The sequence below is a fragment of the Podarcis tiliguerta genome, assembly GCF_965153285.1.
Source record: "Podarcis tiliguerta genome assembly, chromosome: 8".
NCBI lineage: Eukaryota > Metazoa > Chordata > Lepidosauria > Squamata > Lacertidae > Podarcis > Podarcis tiliguerta.
The window spans coordinates 40271420-40294255 of NC_139541.1; the positions used below are offsets into that span (position 1 = coordinate 40271420).

The window sequence follows — 22836 nt, forward strand, 5'->3', positions numbered from 1 at the left end:
TCCAAAACCCCCAGAGAGCTACTGCTAGTCAGTTTTGACAATGCTGAGACAGATGGAGCAATGGCCTGACTCCGTATCTTTATTATTTTGAATGTTTGGCCAACGTTCCTTCCCAAAGGGAGCCTAGAGGGTCTCAAAACATAATAAAATTAGATGAAAACCCATTTAAAAACACCACTGTAACATTGAGGCAACAGTTAAAACCAGCAGTGTGAAAAACCTGGTAGCCAGAGGTCTGGAAACAGTGTCTTTCCATGCTTCCTGAATGCAAGTCTTCCTTTGGAGGGACTTTCGCAGCTGGGGTGCCACCACTGGGAATGCCCTGTCTTGGGTATCTACAGCTTCCTATGTCCCATAACCCAGGAGGAAGCAGGAAGGGAAAATCTTGCCTTCCATTGGCTTCTATGCAGCTGTGTTTTTAATTATCCCCAAAGCCACTTGGACTCATTGGCAGCCATGGTGCATTTACCTGGTTTGAAGCAGCACCTCCTGCTGCCGAAGTAGCCTTTCACCCACAGAGGGCCCATTGCCCAGAGCTTTTTGCCGCTCCTGGAAAACCCTGAATAGGAAGTGCTCCTCCCTTCTGGGGCAGGAGTCAGGCGGGGCTTTCTTGCGCTCCAGCTCCAGCTCCAGCAGCATCTCCTGAAATTGAGACAGCAGCCGGTTAGTAGAGGGCAGGAGATGGCGTTTCAACTCCTGTTTGTTTACTTATTTATTAAATTTCCATCCCACTCTTCTTCCCAAAGGAGCCCTGGGCAGAAAACATCAAAAATGTAAAACAATTCAAAACAACAACAAAAACATATTTTTTAAAAATTCTAAACCACCTAAAAACATTTCAAACCGTTCAGAATGTCAAAAAACATATTGCAGTAACCTGCAGTTTTATAAGAGTATATCTTTAAAGTAGGTGAATAATCAGGTAAGTTAAGTTAATTTGGAATATGCAGAAAATATAAAAAATAAATTTAAGGAAAGAGGGGAAAGAAAGTTGAGTTTCAAAATACTGAAATGATTGTAAAATTATTGAAATGTATAAATTTGAAAATAATAAATAAAAATTAAAAAAGAATGTCTGAAAACATGAATATCTTCACAGCAGTAGATCAAAGATCAAAATAGTGGTATTCCATAGTAATAAATGCCCAGTACTTATTAAATATTCATTTTCCCTCAAAGCATTTCACATACATCCCTTATCCTTAAAACAGCCTTGCAGATAGGCAGGCCACTGTCATAAAGCTATCATAAGCTCAGTCTAGAGCAATCATCTCCAACTCAATGCCCTCCATATGTTTAGGACTACAATTCCCATCTGCCCTGGAGGACCATTATACTAAGTGCAGAATGCAGTGGTCTGTGGTGGCCACAGGCATTCCAGCCCAAGCTGCAGTATTTAGCAACATGCATGTGCATGTTCTATTATCAGCATGGTACCTGAGACTGGGTCATTGTTAGCCAATGCATAAGATGGCCAGCTACACGCCAGGATGACTCTCCAGCAATTTAACTGGACATTGCTTTACGGATTAGAAAGCACCTTTGCACTTGTCATAACATTCCTAGCATCAAAAGACCAACCCCAGCAAGCGGCAAAATCTTTAAGGAAAAGAAGACAAGTACAAACAGAAAACACATAGCATGCACATTTGCATCACCTGCAATCGGCAGTAGATATCGGGGCTTCCTCTCCCATGGGATATGGAGCATTTCAAATCTTTTAGGTGGTTGGGCTTGTCAAGCTCAGACCTGGAACCAAAAGCAATGGAGGAGGAGCTACTGAGGGCCCAGAAATATCTGAACACACAGAGAAGCATTTGCCAGAGAAACTGGGAGAGGGACACGTGCAAGTCCTAAAGCTGCTAATTTTGCATCTTTACCTGCTTTAACATGCCATGGAAACACACTATTGATAAACCAGAACTATTTTAATAGAGTGCATTCCTGGGCAGGGGGAAGGAACAATCTCAATTAAGGCAGATGTTTATCGGCATTGCGTAGGTTGTAGGAGCAACACACCCTTTCACCCAGCTGATCACAGGCAGAGGGAAAAGGCAGAATTTGGGTGGGAAAAACAATTGGTGCTTTGTTCATCTGTAGAAGCAATTTAACCAGCACCTTTAATCAAAGGGAACCAGCCGTTGTGCTCAGGTTCTGGTAGTAGGCTTCCCAGAAGGAGGACCTGGCTGGCAGGAAAAGAACAGTGGACTAGGTGGGCCTTGGCTTGATCCAGTGAGGCTCTTCTGACGCTCTTACCTCTGGCAGAAATCCAGGATGGTGCCAATAAGAACAGCACACATCTCTCTCAGGTCTCCATCACAGCCTCCAGCAGCAGCAGGCACAGGAAGAAAGTGCTGATACAAAGCCCAGTAATGGAATTCCTGCCTGCATGTAGGAGAGACAGGCAGAAAAAGCTCAGATCTTCTGCCAGCAAATCAAAAGGCAAAAGAGAGAAGGTGGGGGTGAAAGACCTTGAGCCAAATCTTCTTACGGTTATCATCGGTGCGCAAGGCTGGACATAGAAGTGAAGGCTTTTAAGCTCAGATTCAAAGGGACAGAGGGTGAGAGTTTTGCAAAACCATTTCAGAGACTAAACCATGAATTATTTTAGTTAATTATCCTTCTCTGGACTTTAGCTTTAGGAATGAGGGTGTCAGGATCTTGTGCTCTGCCTTTGGAAGGATTAAGGGGCTATTTTATTTATGTGTTAAAATATTTCTATAATGCTTTTCAGAAAACGTAGCTACACACATCACACAGTAGACCAAGAATAAGCAACAAATTGTGCTTGAGAAAGGGTGATTTTTCACACACAAATCACTGTTTTTCACATCATAAACACCTGCACTTTGATTCTTTTTTTTTTTTTAAACCCTTCTAAAACCACTGCCTCCCCCTCCTAATATTCCAACTTGTGAAAAACCAGCCTCAGTGCTTAATTTTCACTTTCTGGGCTCATTTGCAGGTGACCAAAAGTGCTTCTTCACATGAATGAAAATCAGCCTCCAGATGTTTTGGACTACAATTCCCGTCAGCACAGCCATATGAGGCTGCTGGGAGTTGTAGTCCAAAACATCTGATGAGCCTCAGGTTGGTGAAGGCTGAACCTTATACAGTGGTTTCGCTCCTTCCTCCTGGGCCGTGTTCAGAAAGTGGTGGTGGGGGATGAGTGTTCAGACCCCTGGGCCCTCACTTGTGGGGTGCCTCAGGGTTCCGTCCTCTCCCCCATGCTTTTTAACATCTATATGAAGCCGCTGGGAGAGATCATCAGGGGGTTTGGACTGGGTGTCCATCAATATGCAGATGATACCCAGCTCTACCTCTCTTTCAAATCAGAACCAGCGAAGGCAGTGAAGGTCCTGTGTGAGTGCCTGGAGGCGGTTGGAGGATGGATGGCGGCTAATGGATTGAAGTTGAATCCTGACAAGACAGAAGTACTGTTTTTGGGGGACAGGAGGCGGGCTGGTGTGGAGGACTCCCTAGTCCTGAATAGGGTAACTGTGCCCCTGAAGGACCAGGTGCGCAGCCTGGGAGTCATTTTGGACTCACAGCTGTCCATGGAGGCACAGGTCAATTCTGTATCCAGGGCAGCTGTCTACCAATTCCACCTGGTACGCAGGCTGAGACCCTACCTGCCCGTGGACTGTCTCGCCAGAGTGGTGCATGCTCTGGTTATCTCCCGCTTGGACTACTGCAATGCGCTCTACGTGGGGCTACCTTTGAAGGTGACTCGGAAACTACAACTAATCCAGAATGCGGCAGCTAGACTGGTGACTGGGGGCGGCCGCCGAGACCACATAACACCGGTCTTGAAAGACCTACATTGGCTCCCAGTACGTTTCCGAGCACAATTCAAAGTGTTGGTGTTGACCTTTAAAGCCCTAAACGGCCTCGGCCCAGTATACCTGAAGGAGCGTCTCCACCCCCATCGTTCTGCCCGGACACTGAGGTCCAGCTCCGAGGGCCTCCTGGCGGTTCCCTCATTGCGAGAAGCAAAGCTACAGGGAACCAGGCAGAGGGCCGTCTCGGTAGTGGCGCCCGCCCTGTGGAACGCCCTCCCAGCAGATGTCAAAGCGATAAATAACTACCTGACATTTAGAAGACATCTTAAGGCAGCCCTGTTCAGGGAAGTTTTTAATCTGTGATATTTTACTGTATTTTTTGTTTCTATGGAAGCCGCCCAGAGTGGCTGGGGAAACCCAGCCAGATGGGCGGGGTACAAATAATAAATTATTATTATTATTATTAAAGTTAAAGCCAGCCTGCAGCACTCACCTCTCACAAGGAGAAAGAACGTCTTCATCAGGCTGGACCCCTAGCTCCATCAGCAGCCACTCTTGGAGGGTCAGCTACAAGAAAGATAAATTTCTGTACACAAAACAGCAACAGGAGCTCCCCAGACACCTTAGCCTGTTCCTCCGTGCTAAGCATTAGGTCATTTGCTCTGGCCCTCAGGCATAAACTGAAGTGCTAATAGCACTGAATTTCTTAAATCAGGGCAAAATCAGGATTTACTAGCAGAGCTCTCAATGATTTGATGTAGACTGGCAAGGATTTCTGACTCCCCGTTGCTTAATAGCAGTGACAATAACCTATCCTACCACTACCACAAGGCCTTCATGTGTAATGGATTAAGAGCTCTTCTACACTTCACTCAAACTTTCAGAGGGGTGTTCAGCTCTGGCTAAACTGAGCCAAGCTCTTATGCCTGCTTAACTGGCAACCCAACAGAGAAGACTCAACCTGCTACAGATAACGTTGAGACATGGTTGCCAGAGGGCAAGGAAAGAACCTGGCACAGTCACTGAATTTACCTGGAACTCTTTCTCCTGCAAGAGCTCTTTGAACTGGGTTTGCTTCCACAAGCAGAGGGCAGCTTTCCGGTAACAGATAGCGGGGTGAGATAAAGTTTTCCAAGGAATCTCAGCTGGGTCTCTGTCATAGCCTCTTCCTCGAGCCTCTAAGCTGAGCCGTGGAACAACATATTGAAGCTACAAAACAGGGGGGGGGGGAACCTGTCAATATAAATAGCACTGAGCTAGATGGACTACTGGTCTGACTCTATAGAATAACAGGATTTTCATATTTGCTGACATTATTGATTTCATCACAAATATGACCCCAAATTATTAAACAGCATTGATGTATCCCCCCCCCCAAAAAATGTTGGTGTATAACAGTAATAAAATCTGGAACCACAAGTTTTGAGAAAAGCAGGCTGGAAAACACAGCACTCACAGAATGCTGAGCAATTAATCTAGAGAGAATCCTGGACAAACATGCAGGTTAGCACACTAGAGTAACTGAGCAGAAATATCTGCAGTGGAAAGATGCATTTGTGTTCGGATTTTGACTTCTGAGTGCAGGATAACTGTTGTCTGCTTTAAATATATATTTTATAAAGTTACCTTTTTTACAAAACCAGGATGAAGTACGGAGCACAAACAAGCATGGGGAAGGGAAGGAAATTTGCAGAAGTAGTAAGAGAGAGCAGCTGTACAAAACCTACAGAGAGAGAGAGAGAGAGAAAGTATTATTTTGTTTGGTCATTCACCGGTCCCCTTTTCAAATACTATCTATTGTATTTTTATCCCACCCTCCAAGAGAAATATACCCACCACCTATTTTACTCTCACAACAGATGAAACCTTTGTTGGAGAAAGAAGTTTACCTCATGCAGAAGACAATGGACTCTCCTGTACGGCACACCAATAAATAATCCCAGAGCTCAGTAATTGAAAGACATCTTTTGGATGCAGAGTGAGGAAGCCAAGAGCAGATGTCCACCTCAGGAATTAAGGACTTGGCTTCATTTAAGTGGATTGCAAAGACAGCCAGGCCAATGATATGAGCATCACTTAGAGAAGGCCCCTGCAAACAGACAAAACATACCCCAATCAAAGCACATGAAAATACATTTTGTATCTATGGCTACCAGTTTCAGTAAACCAGGAGTGGCTAACTTGCAGCCCATCAGTTGTTGGACTACAGTTCCCATAATCCCTGACCATTGGGCCATTCTGGTTGTGGCTGATGGGAGCTGGAATTTAGCAGCATCTGACAGGTCACAGGTTATCCCTGCAGTAAAGCCCAGAACTCAAAGAAGCCTATCTCAGGACCTCAAGCAGACCGACACTCTATGATGCCAACAGAAGGAGCCAGTTATATTTCGGTTCTTTAGAGGGGTGCATGCATTAAGACATCAACTCGTCGCATTGGGAAACCCACCTGATGATAGATAAGCTGGCAGAGCCTGCCCAACAAGGATGGCAAGAGTCGGCGGTGCCCACAAACCATTTTCACAAAGAGGGATGGCCAGGCCCCATGTCTGTAAGGAATACAAGCCATGCTATCATATTGCTGCCAGGATGAAAAATTATTTATCTCTGTTTAACTATTAGCAAATGTTATTTTTACCTCTCTGGAGGGAGGAAGGAGGAGGCAGCCATTACACTCTGGCAGAAAGATGTCAGAAGAAGATCGATAGCCTGAAAGAGAGAGGCTGGTTGTTATTTCCACCCCAGGGCATTTGTATCTGGTGTTGGTATCTAGCAGGCAGAGATACAAGCTCCTACCATGCAATTATGAAGAACTGAGAACTACAGTTCTCATATTTTGTCTGACAGGACCGCAACAAATACTGAAAATATGGCTCATTGGTTGGATGGGTTCCCAACATTTTATCTCCGTAAAATGATCCTGTCTCAGGGATGTTTCAGTGAAGCAACTTAGAGCAAAGCACGTCTGTACGCACCCCTTGATCCTGCTTTTCAACTTCAGGAATGGAAAGGTTTAGCTTGATCCTAAGACTCAGAGATGCGGCTTCATCCTCGTCTTTCATACGTCCCAGAACTCCCACCAGTTTATCAGAGACCACAGCAATCTGAGCTGGCACCTCTGCAACAGAGAACAACATGACAGAACAGCCAACAAAGGAGGCGAGGGTATATCCAACTGCTGAAGTTCCTTAGGAATTTATTTTAAAACCTCATACGCAAATTGTTCTGCCACCCTGAACACACAGTGCCACCGGCATATGTGGCGTTTGATTCCATCTGAAGGAAGCGGGAAGTTTTAACAAGCAATAACGTTAACAAGGGAGCGACCAGGTTTAAGTGATGCACTTGAGAACTAGAAACAGATCTTGAGCCGTCTAAAGCAGATTAGGCCAGGCCTGCATCTAGCAAGCCAAAAAAGTGGGCGGGTCTTTTTCAGCCAAGAAAAAGCACAACATTTGCCAAATACTAGATGCTGAAAATTAAAGTGAATCAGACAACTATGCGCGCGCGCACACACACACACACACACACATACACATGCCCCAGTCCAAGATGCAACTCCCAATGACTTTGCTTTGGCCCATTGACCAAAACAAGCCACATTAAGTCGAAGGGGATGACATAATATCCTGCTGGAGTCCTCACAACACCTCTTCCCGCTGTGGCTACTTGGAGCTGCGTGACAGTTTCCACCACAGCAGTTCCATTTGCCCTTTGGCCACCCCCTGAGTAGGCCAGGTTGCACCTTCTGGACTGTCATGCCTGGTTCATCTCACCTTGCCCAGCCAGCTACCCCAGGGATCTGCAGAGTCTCCCCCTTGGGGTTGCCTTTTACCCCTGAAGTTGGCTGATGATGCGTGAGGCCCACAAACATCTCACACGTACGACACAGGCTCACGTCATCTGCCAAAGCAGCTTTGCAGGCGCGTTCTTTGCTGTTTCGTCCCCATTCTCTCCCCGTTTGCCGCCCGATTGCCTTCACTTACCATCATGCTTATTCTGGTCTGTAATAAGCAGCCTCAGTGTGTCAAGTTCAGCTTTTAGAAGTTCCAAGGGCTCCCTGAGATCACTTGCCTCAATTTCCATTGATTCATCTGCTGAACACAAGAAGCTGCTGCTGTCTTATGCCAGGATCAAGCTATTTGTAAAGTTAGCCCAGAATTTTCTATTGTGTTTAAAATGTTTCTTACCTGCCCTTCAGAAGGTTCTAAGGGAGCGTACAAAATGGTGCAAGCTATTTACCCAACATACAAACTGCTATATATGAACAGCCAAGACTGCTTACAGGAGCAGGCTGACGGAACTCCTCTGCTGAGAGAGCTACACTGGTTGCCAATTTGCTGCAGGACCAGGTTCATGGTTCTTGTGCTAATTCACAAAGCCCTGAAGAACTTGGGCCCCAAGTACCTTAAGAACAATCTGATTCCTTATGCTCCACCTCAGTCACAGAGATCCTCTGATGGGCCGCTTCCTGGGGTTCCCCACACCCCAGAAGTTTGGTCAGCCTCTGTCAGGGACTGAGCCTTTAGCGCAGCAAGCCCTGCCTTTGTGGAACTCCTTGCCACTAGAGGTTTGGCAGGAATCATTCCTGCCAACTTACAGAGATCTCCTAAAAATTGTGTTATTCGGACAAGCCATGTGAATTTATTTTTGCCAATCAGTATTTTAGTGATGTTTTTATCATTCTTACTGTAATTTTGGATGGTGTTTACCACCTGGTTGTAGTTTTATGCAAGCTGAGTTTTAAAATGTTTAAATAAATATAAATGCAATATAAAAGCAACAGCAAAATGAAAAAGCAGATTAAAAACTCATGTTTAAAAACTATGGAAAAGAAGAAGAAAGCAGCAGCTCCAATTACAATTCCATTCAAAATGCCTGGGGCAATAGAAAAGTCCTTAACCTTACACACCCCTAGGGTACCAGGCAGAGAAATGTCTTTCATCAGCACTTGCAAACAGATCCCATTTTAACCAAAGATGCCTGGGGGTTGAACTTGGGATGTTCTGTATGCAAAGTGTGTGCTCTCCACCAATGAGTTATAGTCTTGCTACCCCCTCCTCCCAATGGAAAGTGCATTTTAGTTCAGCCTGTAATATAAACACTGTCAACTTGAAGCCCCACTATTTTGATGGAGCAACCTCAAAAGAGCATTTGCAAGAGTAACAGCCCACATTTTTAACGAGGTTCTTAGACAGTATGCAGACTATTGACCTACAGTGACTCACAGCACCACCTCTCTAGGTCTGGTTTAGGGCAGTCAACCTAAAGAATGGACTGGAATTTGTGCAATTGAACAAATTTATCTCCACATACGTATCAGTATTAAGCCAGCTCAGCACATCGAAGTCTCCAGGCTAATTTAGCAGCACCGTTCATTAATCCTGCTTCACTGGCGTGATGCCCCAAGGCTACATATAACAGACAGTGATCGTTTTGGAGCTAACAGGCAATGCAATTCCATCAATATCAAGCCAGCTGCATTAAAGGACAAAAGCAGGATAAATCGTTTTATTCACTTCTGCTACAGGACCAGGAATTTAATGGAACAGCCACTAGGGGCCAGTGTCCCCACTTTATCTGGAACACAAATCATTCCTTTTGATTGCTGCAAGCTGCTAAAAAGCATCACTTCACCCTTGATTTCTGGCACTCAGGACCTCAAGCTGCCCAAGCCTGAGAACAGCATCTGAGTTTTCACATTAAGTAGAAAGGTCCAGAGTTCTTTAGAGGCAGCAGCAGGGTGCATCAGCTCCAGTTCATCTTTTGTCAGAATTGTACCAGAAAACAGAGTGAGCTTCTTGCACAGCCCACATTGCAGATTAACAGGCATGGAAGCTCCACACTGAATCACTTTTGTGGTTCAGCAGCAGCACCCCCCCTTTCTCTTTGCAGCAAGGAAAATGCCAGCACCTCCATAATGCATTTCCCCATTACACAACCACAAAAGAGGCACTATCCCTGGGAAAATGCCAACGTTTCGTATTTGTTTTAATACCTGGGAGGAGGTGAGCAAAGAAGCAGCATTTGTTTTGCTTCATTCTTACCACTAGGCAAATAGATCTTTCTCACCCTGCAAGAGCTTCTCTTTAACAGCTTTGCATTCTTCAATATAAGTGGCGTACATGTTCACAGGAATTTTCTCAGCCCTGTTTTAGGAGACAGAAACGTTTTTATGCCACCACTGAACCAGCCTCCAGTTACCATCATGACGCAGCTGGCATGTCACATGCAAACTATGTTTTAAAGTGAGCCAGGGCATGCAGGTGGCTGCCCCTTTTACCGGCTGACCAAGTAAGCAATAGAATGGGCCAGAGCTACAAACAGGAAGCTTTCAATTAACATCAGGGAAAAAAACTTTTTGTTGAACAGAACTTGATCACGATTATGTAGATGGATGTTGGCCATAGGAAAAGGCATTGCTGATTATAAAGCGCTGTCTGGAACCTCTCCTGTCATCCCACTTCTCAATAAGTGCAGAAAAGAACAGCCGAAGAAGTGTAAAACGGCTCCAGTATGGCAGCAACCAAAGAGATAAAGACCATTTTGTGCCACGCGGGAATATTTTCTTGCACATGCAGTTAGGCAAAGGAAACCTGGAGACCAAGAACAGTGGACCCAAGAGGCAGAGAGGTCTGTGGGGTATTCAGAAGTGTGGTAAGACCATAACACCACTGCTTTATGTGGCTGCAGGTGCAGAGATAACTCAGCGTCATGGGACGTCACATCAGGTGATGTCAAACGTCCCCAGTATGAAGCCTCTAATACCAAAAAACAATTGCAGCTTTTCAGAATCCACTTCCTTACCTCTTAAGGGAGTCTATCAAAGCCATGTGGGAGTCAGGTGTTTCAGGAAGCTGCAATTTAAAAAAAAAAAAAAAAATAGTGTTTTAATATCCGTTTTGACATTGCTGATTTAGATGCACATGTTTTTTATGCTGCAGCTCATTCTGAGTGTGAATGTGCTTAATAGAACAGTAACCTACAAGTTTAGGAATAAATAAAACAGAAAAGCAACCAAAACTTTCAAAAAAATTCATTCGTCGCCCAAAACTGGAGGAAATGAAAAGAAGGATGCTCACCACACGTGGCGCAAGTAAAGCAGGAATAAAATGCGAAGTGTAATAGGACCGTCTGAAGATGCTGAAACACAGGAAGGCAGATGCAGTAGAAATTAATCACATCTGGAACACAAAGTGCATCTTGACATTTTTAGGAATGCCTTAAAACAAACCTACTGGTTTTTATTTCAAAAAATCACACAGAAAAACAGTACTTCAAAAACGCAGCAATGTGGGCGTATCGTTATGATAACCCATTGATATGATTAGCTATAGGGCAGTTCCACCACAGGAAGGACTACACAACACAAAGCAGCCTTTGCAGAACCCAGTGAATAAGAATCTAAGAAGAGCCCTGCAGTACTGAATCAAACTAAAAAGGGTCCATCTTACTCCAGCATCCTGTTCTCACAGTGGGCAGCCAGGAGCCCCCAAGGGAGACTACCAACAGGACCTGAGTGCAACAACATTTTTTCCTTCATTGGGGTGTTCACAGGGAGCCAGGCACACCCTCAGCTGCAGCCTACGACAGCTTCCTCAAGGCAAGAGGGTCCATTCAAGGGCAACAGAACAAGCAAGTTCTGAGCTGCAATCCGAGGGCCACAAGCCCCACAATTTCCCCCCTGCCCTGAGCGAGCTACACTGAAACAAAAGAGGAAATGCACAAGAGGGGGACTGTGCCAGACCAATTGCTGGAAACTTCAACCATCCTGCTTGCTGGTTTCCCATAGGCATCTGGTTGGCCACTGTGAGAACACGATGCTGGACTAGATGGGCCACTGGCCTGATCCTGCGGGGCTCTTCTTATGTTCCTGGGGGGTGTTTCCAAAGGATACCTTTTTAACCGGAGTTGGGGAACCACCATTCATGAGTGTTCGACTCTTTTCCTCCTTCCACATTCTTTCCACATGCAGCGGCAAACACTAGACAAACAGCTACCAGCAGGTTTTATTATTATTATTATTTTAGCCAGCAATTCCGGCTCTTCTTCTTTTAAAGCCTTTTTTCCCTGACCATGCTGTTTGAGATGTTCCTGGAACAGAATATTTGGGGGAGCTGGGAGATGAAGATATCATACCTGGCTTCCATCACACTAGTTGGGATCTTTCCAGTGTTTTCAAATATCTGAATGGCCTTTTCAACATCATGAAGTGCCTGGCAGTGCGGCTGGCACACACACACAGAGAGAAGCAACAAAGGAGAGAAGAAATGTTTTTTATCTCTTTTTGCACAACTGATCCAAGTCTTTCTTTCCTGCTCTATTGTGCTTTGTGACTGCTTTTTCTGTGCCATGGGAGACATGGCCAGTTCAGCTGCATAACAAATACTTGGTGATGGGGAACTAAGACAGCATAACAGGAGCAGAATAAGATCACAATCAGGTAAAAGATACTCAAGTGTATCTTCCAAATTTCATATATTTTATGCCTTGGGACTTAAAGATTCTGCTGTTAAGTGTAAATGGCTGCTCTGGGTAAAGTCAGGCAGAAATAATGCTGTTTTGGGCCTGGTACAAATAAGCAGCCACAATAAAAACTGCAAACAGCAAGAGCCAAGGAAATCAATTCTGTGACATTCAACAGGGCCCAACAGAGACATAAGAGGAATGAAAAGCAACCTTTCCTGCAGGATACACTGAGAAATTGAAATAAGAACTCCCTGAAAACAAACATAGCTATAGCAAACAGCTTTTATGTATCACACTTAAAAGAAAAATACCATATTTGTTATGCTGCATTTCCACCAGTAAGTTCCAGCATCTCTGATCAGACTGCAGACAAAGTTGTAGAAATAAATGAATAGAATAATGCTGGTCCAAACTAAACGAACCGGAATGTCATGGTTCGTTTTTGTCATGGAGATTAAAATTGGACCCACTTACACTTTTCTGTCTGCCTTGTACATAACTGCGCAAAAGTTACCAGTCTGCAAACATTTTACATGCCTCGTTCATCTGCCAGCTGTATTTCCATACTAGGTTTCCTTCCTCTGTTTCAATGCTGAGTGCTGAGGAAGTGCTGAGCACCGCAGATCACTTGCATGCAGAGCCTACCCACCTACAGCTACCAAGCAAATGCTCAAACACAAGGCTGCTGTCACCCACCCTTTTTCCCCCTGACCGTGTGTAATTAAAGCTTTTGCCTCCTTTCAAAGTAAGGCCATGAGTTCTAAGCCCTGCGGGCGACAGGAGAGGTGAGATTCTGAGTAGAGAATGAGCATCAAAAGTGCAGGGGAAAAGGGAGGTGGGAATGAGTGGGACTGCAAGATCAAGTTAGGCCCTTGAAAGACCCGAAGGGAAGCCTCCGAAATTGAAGCAGAAGCCCTGGAGGACTGCGCCCCCACCCCAAAAAAACAAACAAACCCTGAGCTCTGATTAGTTAAAGGGTTTGCCTGCTTCAACATTTGGTAATTGCTCATCAGATGTGAAGCTGAAGAAGGGCATTGATAATGCAAGGTCGTTTTCATGGTGCTCGGAGAGACCCCATTCTTGGCTTAGCTCCCGGATACCTGAAGGGCCGCCTCGCTCCCTCTGTGCTTCTCTGTCGCTGAGGCAAGCTTGGTTGGGATTCACAAGAGCAACTTCTTTCTGACCACATTTAAATTGTGCAATTCCTTTCCTCTTCAGGAGGACTGCTGGCCCCTCTCACTCTCTCAATTTTCTGCTCCCAAGTTAAGACCTTCCTTTTTCAGATAGGCTTTTAATTTGCCTGGTTAGGAAGGCTGATCCTGCTGCTTTGTGCCGGTCCTATCTACAGCAATGCATAATTTGTTTGTGTTTGATGTCATTTAAACACCAGCCAAAGTCTTTTTTATTTTCTCAGGCCTTTTAATCCTTGACTCATTTACGTTTTTGTGCTGCTTGGTGTCTGTTTTAAATTACACTGGCTCCTTTTATATTACGGTGCCCTAATGTTTTTGCTTTAATTTTTATCTAAATTGCAATTTTAACTTTTTTTAAGCTGCCCCAAGAACCCGTGAAAGTGCAGGGTTACAGAGCAACCAAGCAATAATATAAATAAAATGATAACAGAACTTGAGGTAAACCAACCTGAATATCAGCTTTTAAAATAGTGGAAGGGTGGAACAGAAATTCTCCAAGTCAATACATGCCCACTTTACCCTTCAACAGAGCCTTTTTACTCCCCTCTCCACCCCCAAGTCCAGCATGCATGTTGCAGTGCTAGTGTTGCAGTTCAGAAGCAACCAATGTGGTGCCTTTCAGATGCTACCCAATTCCAACTACCATCACTCCCAGCCAGCATGGCCGATAGCCAGGGAGGATGATGGGAGTTGTAGTCCAGCAACATCTGCCTACCCTCACGTTGGTTCTCCATGTTATAACCTTAAGATACATCACGGTAGCAGTTGTAAGCCTTAAGAAACATTGTAAAGTCATATTGTTAATGTTCTCCCCATGTAACCAATTATTAAGGTCAAGTCTACACTTGAGAGAAGTTACCACAGCAGCAAGTCATAGAAATTATACTTATGGGGTCAGTCCAGGTGGTTCTTGTGTACCTGCACAGCTTCCTTGACAGAAGACAAATCCTCATAGAGACCCATGTCTTCTATTGCTACCTGGAAAGCATTGAAAGAAAAAGGAGCACAGCTGAAGGCATGGTGGTGGAAAAGGGCAGGGGGCTTTTTGCAAAACAAGACTCATCCCTAGAACTGGTTTCCGACAGCTCCGGGGCTAATCTTGCCTTTCCTACCCTGCACAAATGCTGCCAGCATCCCCTGCACATCTGCAAGCGAGGAGGCTGTTTCGAGGTAGCTGACTGAGCCCCTGCACCTCCCTCTTTAAGAGGCTGAGCCCCAGAAATGGAAGAAGCCCTTCACTGACCTTGAAATCAGCCAGTCGGGTTTTGGCGAGAGTGATGTATTCCAGAAGAAAGGGGCGGTATTTGATGGGTACGAATGGCGGGTGCATGATGTGGACCTAGAGAGACAGTTCAAATCAAGGTTAGGCCAACAGGCATCACGCCCATTTGATGCCCCTAGCAGTTTTCCCTCCCAAGTTATGGGCTACAGAGAACAGATGCAAGATTTATTGTGCACAAGTACACTGCATGCTGCCTTTTTGCATGCATATGAACAAAACAAAAAAAAGCATAGAGCACTTTGCACTTCCTAGAAGTTCAAGCAGCAGTTAAAATCTAAAAATGGGTGGCAAGATCCTGTCCATGTCTCACCTTCAGGTATTGAGGGGCTTCCAAGGGCACCAGCTCCGACAGGAACTTGAAGAGGAAGACTAAGGCCTTCTTACTGCTACTGTGGAAGCCACTGCTGCTCCCAAAGGCAGCCTGGAAAGCGACAGCAACACACAGAAGACTGTTAAACTATGCCCATCACTGAGACGAGGGAATTCATTACTGCAAGATGTAGTGACGGTCACCAACTTAGACAGCTTTAAAAGGAGAAAAGGCAAATGCATGGCGGAAAAGGTGTCAATGACTGTGCTACCTGTAGGACTAGAACTACTGCGCACCACCTAGGAAACTGCCTTATACCAAGTCACACCGTTGGTCCATCTTGCTCAGCATTGTCTACACTGACTGGCAGAGGCTCTCCAGGATTTCAGGCGAGAGTCTCTTCCAGCCCTAACCTGGAGATGCTGGGAATTGAACCTGGGACCTTCTGCTTGCAAGGCAGATACTTTACCACTGAGCTATGGCCCTTCTCCAACTGGATGGGGAGAGAGCAGGAGAGGGCTTGTGCTCTTATGCCCTGTTTGTGGTCTTAAAAATAATCTGGAGGGCCGCTGTAGGAAACTTGCAATCGGCTATAGCGGGGGGTGCGAACCTGTGGCCCACCAGATGTTGCTGGACTCAAAATGCATCATAGTCCAAGAAGAGTTAGAGCCCAACATCTTCTGTGGGGCCACAGGTCCCCCCCCCCCCCCAGCACTCTTGGGATTCTTCTATGCAGCGCTGGTCCAGCCACTTTTCACTCCAAGTTTGATTTATAATGTTTTTACGTTTTGAGTTTTCTGTTCTGCATTCCCTTTGCCATTTGGATAAATGAAGGTGTGGGTTGAACAGCAATGCCAAATTCCTGCTGTGCTAATGCAGCCTGGCTCCATTTTGATTTCAGACCCATCCCAGCCAAATGCAAAGCACCTTCAAATCCTAGTTTCTGGTACAGTAGCTCACTCCTGTAGAAGCTTGGATACCCTTCAAGACACACACACACACACCGTCCTTGTGTCTGGCATTAACAAGTTTATTTGGGAAGCGTCTTCCATTTGCTCTTACCTTAAACCATTCTGCATAAGACATGAATATCGCAGGGCCTTCCAAGGCTGCCTGGCGGACTATTATGAATGCGGTGATCATGTTTTCCAGGTCATAGTCCTCAAAGGCTTTTCTCAACAGGCGGTCCAGAAGGTCTAGAAGAAGCACAACAAGATCTCCAAAATATTACATACCTATGGGGAAACCTGGATGCTAATAAAAAAACAAAAAGGCAACCCTCTGTTAAAAGATCAAACAAGACATTGAATACCCTTGTATTTTAATTTTTTTGCAATTAAAAAATGCCAAGGAAATTGCTGTGGACAATAACAGACAACCCTGTTGTCTCAGTTCACAGGCCACAGTAGCAAATGTGCTACACTTTCCCACTGGCCCAAAGCAACCCAATGAGCTTCATGGTTGTATGGGGATCTGAAGGTAGGTCTCCCTTCTAGTCCAATGATCAACACCAGAGCTCCTGTGTCATATCCCTCAGCTGACAGATGTGTGGAGGGTGCGTAAGAAAGGTCATTTTTTGCTGTGATATGGCTATTGTGGAATAATTGCTTATCACCATCATTAAACACGTTTAGCTGCCTGGTAAAGATGCAGCTCTCTCAGGAGAGCAGTTACTGATTTCTGCTGATGCTGCTACTACAATATGGGGAAGTCCTTTTCTTCTTCTTCTTGCAGACTCCTATCACATCTACTGCTACAGTGTTGTTGCTTTTAAGTTTAAATCTTCACTGAGCATTTTGATTTGATTGTTTTTACTGTACGATAACTTTAGTTTTGGATCGGTTTTCAGAAGAAGAGCCGGATATGTGTATTTTCTTTAAAAGTAAGCAAACACATTCTGAACTCATAACCACTTAAAGGGTTTTAAAGCTCCAACATTATACAATCACATTTAAATCTCTATATATTAATGCTCATATCTGAGCATGCACTTCCAGCCTTCCAAAGGTAATGGAAAAAGCCGTTCTCTGCAGAATGGGGCCTGGCACAGTACTGCAAACACATGAGCATATGCCCCCTCCAGGTGACAGTTTAAGCTGCAATAAATAGCAGTTTAAATAGTCTCAACATAATGACCCACAGCTAAATTAAAAATTCAGAGAGAGAGAGAGAGGAGACTTGGCAAAGCCATCCAAGTCAAACTGATAATATTTGGCAGAGAAGCCAATATTATTTGCAAATATTTCTAAAACACCAAACAAGCAGCTGTGAGCATCGGATCACACCAGCCATTTTCCTCTCATGTCTGTTGGTTCTGCGCTTGAAAGAATGTTCTCCAAACATACCTTTAATCAAGCGTTGTGCTTCAGGATGACAGACTAACAATGTAGACACACAGGAAAGGACATGGTGCCAATTCACTTCGCTTGTCTCTAAGACCAGCTGCAAATGACGCGTCAGCTCCTCTGCTTTGAACACCACAAACAGCTAGAAGGGAAGGAGGAGGAAATCCTTTTGGAATCAAAGGACGCTGGGGCAGAGCACCCAAGAACACATTCATGGTTCACTCCTGACCATCACACTGCTGATCAGTGTTAGACAGTATTAAACAAAGTGGAAGAATGGTCTGGCTCATCCTAAGGCAGCTTCCTATATTCCAGACCTGAAACCCAACCTAGAGGAGCTGGGGAAGCAGGAACTCCCACTTCCACCAAGAGATCTCTATACTGCCAGTGCCACTGAAGAGCCACTGGATCCAGACTTCCCTGCCCAGGACTGTAATTCTCCACACCAAGCACCTGGTTTCCTGGTCAGTTCTTAGAGTGTCACTGCATCTCTTCCAGAAGATGGTGAGTCAGGCAGGACCTTCAAAGCTAGCTGCCCGTGAGGCTATTCAGCAGAAGGGATGTGTCTATATATAAGCAGAACTGAGAAAAGAACTCCTATCCAAGCTTTCTGCCCTGGAGAGATGAATCCTCTCTAAGGCCAGAGCCAAATGGCTTCCCTTCCTTGCAAGCAAGCAAGCAAACACAGATGAACACCCTGGATACTTCTCCTTGCTTGCACATCCCCTTTTGATATCCCCATTCTGTTTTGCAAGCCTCTTGGCACAAACAACATTTCCCCAATGCATTGTTTGGTTTCCTGGCCTCAGCTTACAAAGCTATTGGCTTTTATTTTTTTGTTCCATGAAAGAGAGCAGGCTCCTATTTTGCTATAATTGAAGCATGCTACTTCTGAAAAGCCCAGACACAGCACATATCATGTTACAGGGACTGTACCAAAGGGTACACTTCCAGTAAGCTGCACGAGCTCCAGGAAATAATAATAAACAAGGGTTGTGCTAAAATGTGAGGTGTTCCTGGTCAGATCCCACAAGGAAGAGACATACTTTGCGGTACAGCATGGTGAGCACCGAGCTGGTTCTTGCAAAGCTCCAGTCTCTCTGTAGATGAATGGCTTCGAAAGCTGTGTTCAGAGAAGACAAAGGGGAGGGGGGAAATCTAACTTTACAAACCAGTAAGAGCAATTCTGCCAAAGGATAACAAAATATCAAAGGCATCCCTTGCTTATGCCTCACAAAATAGATCAATCGTTTCTAGCAACTCCTAAAACTATTAAGCCCAGGGCCTCTTTCACTCGTTCTCTTGCACATGCTGCTCGCTGCATTGCGAAGGCACTGAGTGAAAAGCTGTGAGTTCACAGGGATGGAGGTGTTTGCATTTCCATAGGGCAATGGAGGGTTGCCTTTCAGGAAATACATGACATAGGATGAGTGAAAAGCAAGTTATCCGCATGATGCTCCGAGGGCAGACTTGTGGCTTAGTAAGCGTGCAGGTGACTCCTGGAATTCTGCTATCTTCCAGAAGAGCTAAATGGTGACAACCTCCCTGGCTGACTAATAGCCAGATATTCTACTGGAGGCTGTAACATACTGTAACATTTACAGTATGTGAAAAGTAATTGTTAGCATGAGACCAATGTGTATTTTGCTTTTGTCAGCCAGTTGGTTATGAGCTTATTTAGCTGAAAAGTGGTTTTAAAAAAACGAAGAAGTCTGAAATACAATTTTTAAAGACTAAGGAGCAGGAGTGAGAACATTCAAGCCTAAGCTCTTCTTTTTCCAACTTCCACCCGAGTCCCGACTTATCCCACGTGCCCCTGGCTTCATGTTTTCTGGCCTGGACCTCTCCACATCCAAGGGCTACACTGCCTTTAGGACCATTTGTCAGGGGATGAAAGCTGGCAATGGGTGGGGTCAGAGCCCAAAATGGAGGGAGCCAGCCTTCCTTTTCGCTCTCTCCTCCTTCCCCTGCCCAATGAGCTTGGGCAGAGGGGTTTTGAAACCAAGCTGAGGCTCACATGAACTGAGGCAAGGAGCTGCATGGCCACCTCTGCCTTAAGCCTATCTCTGAAGACCTCATCAAACAGGGGTGGCATTTTAGAGACAGTAGCAGGGCCTGGGTCAAAGGGTGGGGGCTCTTCAGGAGTTGCTGGTTGCATGGCATGGCAGGAAGGAAAAGCAGACCCTCCTGAAATCACCACCCAGCTCTACATCAGGTATATAAAGAGTTATGCCCAGTATGATTAACGCCTCTCTCATCCCTGGAGTCCTAGCTTTTTTTTAAAAAAAAAAACTAAACTAAAATCATTCTAAAACCAGTAATACATCACCAAACACATCAACAATACATATTATCGATACACCATTTAATAATTACTCCCAACATACGTGATATGTAACCAGTCATATATTGTACACTGGTCAACATTAACTTCCAGTATTCCCTAATTTTGCGGCATTTCTAACAAATGAGAGTCCACACAGACAAAATTACCATGCCAACACTACTGCCATTAACTCATGGAGAAATCTGGCGTAATCTTAAGGGAAGGGTGCGTGTCTAAACATCCATTTATAAAAGCTTTGTTTTAAATTCTCACTCAGTGCTAACTGGGGCACTGACTTCCAAACCCATCTTCTCTATAGGTCTGTTTCCCAATTCCCTTGATAGGAAGCCCCACCTGTTAGCTGAGCGTTGTAAGTAAGAACCTGGGTCAAGGTGTGACTAAAGAACTGATGCAGAGACTCCGGAGGGACTGTGCCTTGGGATGCCGTCATGCCAAATACGCAGAGCCTGGAAATGGAAAGGGAACCTCTAAGTCTCAGTGCTCAAGAGCAATGACTCATCAGAGGTGAATTGCTGATAATGGCTCCAATTTTCTCAGTATAAAGACATTCACTAGGAGGGTTGTCAAAATGAATGTAAATATTTATCCATTTTAACATATGCAGAAAAAATACACTAGATTTCCCCCCTTGAAAGAGTCCAGTCCAAACTCCTTAGAGCTCTCCTACATACAAGTCCTACATACAAACTCATGGGTTAGACCAGAAACAGGGATGATGAGAGTGGAGGCTTATATCTGCCTAACATCAATCTGCAAATGGCTGACATTCTCCCCCGAGGAATAGCCCCACTGATCCTCTGCGGCCAGTTCCAGTCAGGCTGGCAGACAGAAGTCCTGAACACCCTTCAGAAACTGGGTTTTGCCCCTCAAGCCCTTCTAAGTCTGGGGTTGGGCCAAGCAAAAGCTACGGTTATGCAAAGAATCATAGACACCGAGAGACAAGGTACCCCGACTACAAAATTGGAGAAATCGAGAGAGATATAGCCGCACCGGCAACATATCTCTTCTTTCTTGTACCCAAAAATGCAAGAAGCGTTTTTACATTCGCCAGAAGCTCTGCTCTGCCCTCGCCGGTCCTGGAAGGATCCTTTTAAAAAGTCCCATATGCTCAGAGACTTTGCACCTGTTCATTGGGGGATATAGGAAGCCCAGAGCACTTATTCTTTAGATGTCCCTTTTATGAAGAGGCACATAATGAGACCATTGATCCCCTGCTGGTGAGGCTTGCTGACCTCTGGGAAAAGCAAAAATTCGACCTTTTCCTGTTAGGCAAAGATCGTAAGATGACCTGGATGGTCGTCAGATTCTGTGTACAGATCTGTAGGTGCAGACCATCCCCCGACTCAAACTAGTTTGTTAAGAAAATCCGCAAACTCGGTTCTGTGGGTGTATTCTGGGTCATCTCTCTGAGGTAGCTTAAAGTTTTAAGTGTCTATACGCTTATCACATTTATAAATTTTAAATTTATTGTTGTACATTGTTTTAAATATTTGTTTTCCTTCTGGGATTGTACCCCCAAGTGTGTTTTATAAGCTGGTCTCCGACCGTAATAAATTATCTATCTATCTACACTAGATTCCCTCACCACATACACACAAACCCTGTGGCACAAAAGCAAGGAATGGGGGTTGGGGAAGGAACTCGGAAGGGATGCAGATGACCAGGAAAAGGTTTAAACATACCAACTTCCAGGAACTGAACTAATTGGGTGCTGTAAATAGGCATATAAGGAGAGAAAGCAGGCGGCATCTGCAGTTTGCAGCCTGGAGAGTAATGCTGGCATAGGAAGCTCAAGGTAAACGTCACCAGTCACAACTGCTTCAATGATTTGTGGACTTTAAAAACAATGCCTAGGATTTCCTTTGCAAGTTGTACATTGGCCAGGACTGACAGATAAAGAACATAAGCACCAGGACACTGCACCAAAACAGTGGACCATCTATGGAGTCTACAGAGAATGGCTGCTGGACACTGAGGTTATCACACAACACAAATGACTCGTGTATCTTTAGGGTGAGAAGGGAACTGAAACTGCAGTCCACATTCCATGAAACCTAGGGTGGGGGACCTCTGGCCTTCCAGATACTGTCGGAGAACAAAACCCACCATCCCCGACCACTCGCCATGCTGGCTGGGGCTGCTGGACCACCAGTTCCCCAGCCCTGTATTAAACAATGTGCTTGCATAGTTAAGAAGTGCTCCCCCTGACCATTTCACCGCTCTCATAGTAATGCATAACCCGCTGTTCTTTGCAAAACCTGTAGAGTGGGGCTTGGCCCCTTACCAGCACTTCACTGCCTTCAGTGTGGAGGCCTCTTCCTGCTTTTTTTCAGCTGCAGCATCGAGCACCCCTAAAGAGAAACAAAAACAATGTAGCCTCGGTGGGAAACACAGCTGGAAAGGACCACCCACAATATGGAAGAAGCCGTCTGGGAGGCAGACATTTAAGGAGATGACCTCATTAGGAGAGTGGTGGAAAGGAACAATTCTTCTCACGTTGAAGCTATTATGAACAATTTCTTAAGAGGCAAAGACTTGGAAACAATTAACCCTGATCTTGAACCACTCTAAGAGGTTTGACGTGCACAGATTTAGCTCTGAAAGGTTGCCCTAATGTTTATACTCCAGAAGTAACTGGGGCAGGAAGATTTGTTGTGCCAAGCGCCTCTAAAATGAACGTGAGCTGAACATGAGCAGATGGGGAAAGGCAATCAGAACAAACAAAAGCACCAGGTGACCTGGCCTGGAACCCCTGCCTTCCTGTTGCCGTGCACAGAAACATCTGAAGCACATGGCAACAAATAACAGATGCAGTGTAGTCGCTAACTTAAAACTCACTTAGTGGTATACCTGCTCAGGTAGCCAAATGTTTCATACCATCAGAACATTGTTGCACAAGAAAATGCATAAGCAGGTTGATGGTAACTTCATTGCACAACAGATTGTGCACCGTGTTTCTGCCAGCACAAATGCTGCATTGGATTACCCTGTTGCAGGACATTGGAATTCACCCCCATCCACAAACGCATCAAACCCTAGTCCCAGGGGTGTTACTACAATTCAGAGAGATGTGCAACATGACGATTTGTGGTTCGTTCTCAAACTCCAGCA

General features: G+C 45.1%; 1 protein-coding gene across 4 annotated transcripts in view; it reads right to left on the reverse strand.

Moving 5' to 3' along the window:
* FANCA (FA complementation group A) overlaps positions 1 to 22836 on the reverse strand; it is a 37824-nt gene that overhangs the window by 7206 nt on the left and 7782 nt on the right. For 2 of the 4 annotated variants that reach the window (XR_014515012.1, XM_083456446.1), the window contains exons 10-32: positions 22010 to 22076; positions 20059 to 20171; positions 18425 to 18501; positions 17379 to 17520; positions 16096 to 16229; positions 15034 to 15144; positions 14685 to 14780; positions 14360 to 14419; positions 11919 to 12007; positions 10862 to 10922; positions 10587 to 10636; positions 9852 to 9928; positions 7766 to 7876; positions 6755 to 6897; positions 6418 to 6488; positions 6229 to 6328; positions 5672 to 5871; positions 5409 to 5505; positions 4815 to 4991; positions 4276 to 4349; positions 2257 to 2385; positions 1659 to 1749; positions 470 to 642 (exon numbers count right to left, since the gene is read on the reverse strand). Coding sequence is in view for 2 of the 4 variants with exons in the window: in XM_083456446.1 (XP_083312572.1) it covers positions 470 to 642; positions 1659 to 1749; positions 2257 to 2385; positions 4276 to 4349; positions 4815 to 4991; positions 5409 to 5505; positions 5672 to 5871; positions 6229 to 6328; positions 6418 to 6488; positions 6755 to 6897; positions 7766 to 7876; positions 9852 to 9928; positions 10587 to 10636; positions 10862 to 10922; positions 11919 to 12007; positions 14360 to 14419; positions 14685 to 14780; positions 15034 to 15144; positions 16096 to 16229; positions 17379 to 17520; positions 18425 to 18501; positions 20059 to 20171; positions 22010 to 22076 (2443 nt within the window). In the remaining 2 variants the exon portion in view is untranslated. The remainder of the gene's footprint in view (positions 1 to 469; positions 643 to 1658; positions 1750 to 2256; positions 2386 to 4275; positions 4350 to 4814; positions 4992 to 5408; positions 5506 to 5671; positions 5872 to 6228; positions 6329 to 6417; positions 6489 to 6754; positions 6898 to 7765; positions 7877 to 9851; positions 9929 to 10586; positions 10637 to 10861; positions 10923 to 11918; positions 12008 to 14359; positions 14420 to 14684; positions 14781 to 15033; positions 15145 to 16095; positions 16230 to 17378; positions 17521 to 18424; positions 18502 to 20058; positions 20172 to 22009; positions 22077 to 22836) is intronic. The other 2 variants (XR_014515013.1, XM_083456447.1) reach the window with 1 other exon arrangement.